The sequence below is a fragment of the Atta colombica genome, unplaced genomic scaffold (assembly GCF_001594045.1).
Source record: "Atta colombica isolate Treedump-2 unplaced genomic scaffold, Acol1.0 scaffold27, whole genome shotgun sequence".
NCBI classification, from domain to species: domain Eukaryota; kingdom Metazoa; phylum Arthropoda; class Insecta; order Hymenoptera; family Formicidae; genus Atta; species Atta colombica.
Genome location: NW_017259370.1, coordinates 2,957,671 through 2,964,031, shown reverse-complemented (window position 1 = coordinate 2,964,031; position 6,361 = coordinate 2,957,671). Strand labels below are relative to the sequence as shown.

At 29.1% G+C, this 6,361-nt stretch overlaps 1 protein-coding gene across 1 annotated transcript in view; it reads right to left on the bottom strand.

Annotated features, from left to right (window-relative positions):
• LOC108689409 (decaprenyl-diphosphate synthase subunit 1) overlaps nucleotides 1-6,361 on the bottom strand; it is a 48,445-nt gene that overhangs the window by 11,278 nt on the left and 30,806 nt on the right. The window contains exon 2 of the mRNA XM_018196160.1: nucleotides 956-1,108. Within this exon, the coding sequence (XP_018051649.1) occupies nucleotides 956-1,108 (153 nt within the window). The remainder of the gene's footprint in view (nucleotides 1-955; nucleotides 1,109-6,361) is intronic.

The window sequence follows — 6,361 nt, the reverse complement described above, 5'->3', positions numbered from 1 at the left end:
TTTCAAAAGTATTTTATAATAATAATTAAAAAATTAAAAAATTTTTTAATTATAAATTATTAAGTACATTTTAAATCATTTAACTTTATTTCAAACATTTTTTTCCATCTTTTGTGATTTCGATGATATATAAAAAAAAATCGATTTTTTTCTAAGGAATGCATTCCTTAAAAATGCAATAGAACACAAATAAAAAAAATACATGTTCCTTATTTTCATTTACAAAACAATTGGAGGAGGATATTTGGGTCCTTTCCTTATAAAACATAAGAATATTGTTTTAGGATATAATATATATAATTCTAAGAGAGACAGACTATTAGAAATGGGAAAAAGATAACGTGTATGTCTTTTACTCTGATTTGATAGAAATATCAAGTCTATCATATGAAATAAAAGCAAATTGATTATGCAGTCTACTTTAATTACTCCTTTTTGATACATGCATTTTTTTGTCGCATCACTGGGCTCGTCGTAGATTGGCTAGCACAATTTCACAATAGTCTAGTGTACGTAATATCGATGAAGTCAATTACATAAATAGTTGTTAAGGTAATATGCTGTTACTTCCCGAAAGTTTCTCGAAGCTATCCATGTGAATGACAATCACCTCCTCATGGGAATGAGGATTAATAGCCTTCGACTTCTTTTATGTAACTAATTCGTATATTGCTTCATGACTAACAATGTTGTTCATCAATTTCACGCAGCTGTTACAGTTATTAATATATTAATAAGAATTTGAGAAAATTTTGATTCTTTACGGAAAACCTTCAAGTTTTAAAATAATTCAACTAATTTTTCAAGATATATTGACAAATACTACAGATAGCTGAGAAACCAAGAAACTTAATCTTACTTTATTTCATTACAAGTTTTTACGTTTCTAAAGAGAAAGAAAGAAGCTGGAAGCGTAAATCCTACTTTCTAATAAAATCAAAGTAAAAAGTCTTACCGTTCGTATATCGACAAATATATCCTTAAGGTCGTCTTCTATAAGTGTATAAGGATCGATTTGGTAATCAGGTAAAGATCCAGGCATTTGCGTTTGCATAGTGCTCGTTGCCCTCGCGAGACCTATCCTGCTATCCCGGGAGTTCGTTTTGTTCTGTAAATGGAAGAAAAAAAGAAAGTTTTGTATTACGTCAAATATTGACCATAAACTTATTATGACATCAAAATTAACTGCGCAATCAGAACAAATATTTACTTTGTTTTAAGTAAAACGTGACCATCGAATATTTTAACGCTTTGTATTGTATAAATCCTTTTAGTTGTAATATATATATGAGATTTATTTAGTTATTACTGAATTAAATTTTAAAAAAGAAAGTACTGTCTCTCTTGTGTGTGCGTGCATGCGCGCGCGCGCGCGCGCTTGTTGTGTGTGTGTGTGTGTGTTTTATATCAATATTATATATTAAAGATCTTTATCCAATGAAAAGGAACGGCAAAAAATATTAAATTGCTAGAAAAATTAAAGTAAAAATATTAAATTGCTGAAGAATTTATGATGTGAGCCAGTCACTAACTTCTTTACAAGAATTTGTTTCAAATCATCCTTAAAAATGTCATATTAAATAAATTGAATGAAAAGATAACATGATAAATGTGACAGTAATAAATATCGTGTTTCACATAGTAATTATTTAATGCGCAATATATACCATGTTAATGACAAGTAGAGATATTTCTCTCGGATACATGTCCGACGCAACACATGATTTACTACTGTCGTCGGTCTGACCCTATTTGAGCAACTACTACTCTTGCAACACGTCCGCCACAAGTTCTTGAACGATCGGAAAAGAACGCGTTAATTAAGATTTTCTTATGTATTTCACGAGAAGCTGATAATGAATATTGTTCATTCATATTTCAAGCTCTCGCTGTCTAATGAATTTTATAAAATGATAAAACGTAAAACTATCTCAAAGGAAACACCGTTAATCAATCTTGACAAAGAAATCTGTTGTCAATTATAAAAGGACATAGTTGTTAGTACCTGATGCTGATGAAATTTTGAATGTGTGAAGATAAATATTTTCTTTATTTTCTCTATTTCTATATACTCTAAGAATTCTTTTCGAAATTTTTCAAACGCGTAGACTTTTTTACACATTATTCGCATAGTGAAATCTAATACGCAATTTGAACGCGATCCGATTTGCATAAGGAGTTATTGACCGAACTTTTTTTTGCATATAATTGTTTTCGTAGCGATGGAACGCAGGTGCTTACTAACACTTCGCTGTTTTTCAGCGACTCGTTCGAGGGAACGACTGCATTCTTTCGCTCTGTACACAACGATGTCCCCTTTCATCATCGAATCTCACGATTAATGCTTCATGATTTCTTGGTATTCAGCATGTCGACTATAGTCATTCTATACCGAAAATCTTTATGTAACTGTGTAATTTTAATTTATTACAAAAACTTGTGTTTTCAGTATGATAATACGAACACATTCGATGGGATTTATATGCAAAATGAATATTATAAACATTAATAATACATAAGATTCTATCATAAAAAATATACTTTATTTTGTCATATATTAGATGTGGGAAAAAGTTCGTGGCGTTATTCCAGTTAGATGGCATTTAAAAAACGTTACGAACTTTTTCCCATACCTAAATTTAATACATATACATAGATTTATACTAAATATATTTAAATATTATACATAGATTTAAATTTTTGGCATATCAGAATTAATCTAAAATTTGAATTTCAGATTAACATATATAATTTTCATATCATATTCGAAGATAATGGTAAAACTAAATAATAATCGTGTAGTTTTGCGGATAGAATATTTGTGGTCTTACGCATACATAAATCTCGCGCCGTGTAACGTTTAATTTGTCGGCGAACTGATCGAGGTCGTTATAAGCAAATAATAACACTCACTAGCCATGCAGAAATATGCAACGTGCATGTACGCTGTAATAAACTGATTGCCGGTGACTGGCAACATTGTGAATTTGGCCTACAAAAATGAAAATAATTAGTAACTACATTACACTTGATTTTCTGCGTTAGCGACGTATTGCAAATACTCCTTTTTGCGGCCTTTCAATCCTACAAAAACAATGTCAGCGTGTCGTTAACCCGTTTGCGTGCACAATTGTGGTAATTTATCTGACCCTGGAAAGCAACTGTTTTTATGACACTTGTATTTATAATGCTGCTTATAATATCTCTCTCTCTCTCTCTCTCTCTCTCTCTCTCTCTCTTATTTTTATTTTATTTGTATTCTTTATTGTTTTTTAATTTTTATCATTTTTGTTATATTTTTTAATTTTTATCACATTTGTTATATTCTGCTATTCTTCGTTTTTCTTTTCTTTCGTTTCTTAGAAAACTTGTCCCATTATCTACTTCAATTAGTTTACAATTAGTCTTATCTTGTATTTCTTATCTAATTTTCTATGTCCTATTATTTTTGTTATTATTTCTATGTTACTTTATTATTTTTGTTTAAAGTTTTTTTAAATTTTTGTATCCTGTATACATCTCTATACCTGAGTTCTCTATTGACATTCACTTTTGCTTGTTATAACTGTAATTATTTCAGCATTTGAAGGAGATGTCAGAACACTCAATAAATAATACTAAGATTTATCTAAACTAGATTTATCTATCCCTTTCTCTTGTCCGTTACATATATTGTTAGGTATCAATAAATAATAGCAATCCAGTCCCCTGAGTTAAGTAACATTTTGTTATTTTTAATTTTAGGTATAAAAATAAATAAATCAATCCTTTCTGTAGTAATTTTAAAATGAACATCATTCATATAACGTATATATGCATCAGTAAATAATAAACACTAAATTTAAGTCACATTAATACAGTTTAATACAGTTTCTTAAATTAAATTATTTAACGCCATTGTTTTAATTCAAATTAACAATATATTGGATAGCAGCAATGGCGACTTATGAACGACCCAACAAATGAAAATAGATTAAAATGGATTGGAAATTTTCAATCCATCCGAATATTTAAATCCATAAAAATAGATTGAATTCCATATAAAAAATTTTTATACATGTAAAAGTTTAAATAGATTAAAGTAGTAATTGCATAAAATTCTATAATTATTATTTTAAAACTTTTATACAAAAAATTACGCTAGCTGTATAATAAAGGGAATCTATTAATATAGAATATACATAAAAGTGATTAATTTATTAATTAAAAATAAGGAATTTATATATGTGTAACATTTATTGCACATATTTTACATAGTTCTTTTTTATGTCTCTTTTAAGTATTAAATGAAGTAGATTTTATGATATTTTTTTACGATACTTTTTTTTAATTCAGTTGAATTAAAACGAAAAATTTCTTATTCATAATTCTGAATAAAATAGCATGATGCATTTTAGAATGAAACAATAGATTTTTTACTCACAATTTTGGATTGAATAGTATTCCATTTTAAAAAATGGGCTATTAAAAGAAAAACTTTTTTTATTCAATTGGATTAAAAAACTGCATTTCCTATTCAGAATTTTGAATTGAGCAGTATTCACGTTGCACAGAAAATACTAATTATTTTTAGATTGAAAGGGATAAAGATATGCTCTATGCAATTCCTATAAATGAATAAAAATGCATTCAGGATTGAAAAGGGTTCATTTCAATATTCATGAATCCGTATTTCTGAAAAATCTGAATCTATTTTAATCCATTTCAATCCATTCTCGTTTGCTGGATATAAAAATGCTTAAAATTAACTCAAATTGGGTATAATTTATTAAAATTATGAATTTAATGAAAAAATATAAATATATTATGATTATAAATAATTAATATTTAATATCAGATTAAAAATCTAATCCTTTCGTACCGAGACGATTTTTAAATGATATATAATATTAAATTAAGCAGACTCTTAGACTCTTTCTAATAATGCTGCCGTATTATAAAATATACACAGAAATATATGCATAAAATATATAATTTTACATAATTTAATTAAATATATACATAAATTAATATAAATTTCACAATAATGTAAATCGATATTATAACGAAGGTTTAATATTTCAAGGTAGTGCCTGGATATTAATTACATCGATGTTTTTCACCTTTTATTTAAAACGTTATAGTCACCACTTTGTTCATCAGGAGGATATATAACATTGAGCAATAATCGCATTTAATGTATATCCATGCGTATTTGACGATTTCCATGTGCCCATACATGTTGTATATATCTCCCGCTCATTACATTCCTGAATAACTGGTCGTAATGGCAATAAACAAGTTCACTATATCTGACTTTTACTGGTCTCTCGTGAGTGTACTCGACTCAAGGCTAACGCTGAAGGAAATCGCAACGAATTTGCAAGAAAAAAAACGTGCGCAACCAGCGTGAATGCACTAAATGTTCCTTTAGCCTAGAACTAGTCTAATGGTCATTACAATTATTGGTTTACACGGTATGTTTTCTATTTACGCTAATTATGCCTAATAAACATGATGTTTAATTGCAAAAATTGTTCATGGAACAAATATAATATAAGTGAAGCAAACACTCATTATTCATTATACGATTTTCAACGCATATTTTCGGAATATAACTTTCACGTACACCAACAAAAAACGGGGAAATTGGGGTAACGATATGACGATGCTGGATGTGAAAGCGGTCCATCGTCTATGGGCGTTACCGCGATGTCGTCATCAATGGCAGGGGTGTTCATTCATGAGCATGTATTCCATAAAAGTATTTCAATTATCGTACGACCGATAATACCTTTGGCATATGCAACATTTGACTTGCCATGTAGAATCGCATTGATTTTGCGTTAACATATCGATGAAGATACATATCTATGGCCTTGTCGATGGCTAGATCATTATTAGGCGATTATGAAAGCTGTCTGTCACGTGATATCACGTAACAGTTAGCATAACTCCAAAATAGAGAGTGACACTAGGCCATAACTAGCATACCGAGACGCTCCTAAATCCTACTTCTGTGCTCTCACCGGTAAATCATAAGCGTGACGAAGATTCGTTTGCGTCCGTCATTGACGACCCATAAAAAGATATAGCCTGTCCGAGGAAACCACACCACAATGTTCCTGTTTTATAGATTTTTTCATCTATTTATCACATCAGGCTCCCCTTGAAATTAGATAAAAATGTTGAAGCTTCTAATTCTCGAATAATTCACGAAGAAACTTTTAGTACATTACAGGAAAAAGAAATTACAAATATACCAATCACAAATATACCGTTCAATAGTCATCAAATTTGAAAAAAATAACAATGTGACAATAACTTCTAAAATCAATTTACAAACGGAATATTTTATTATAACGTATTTTAATGGAATATT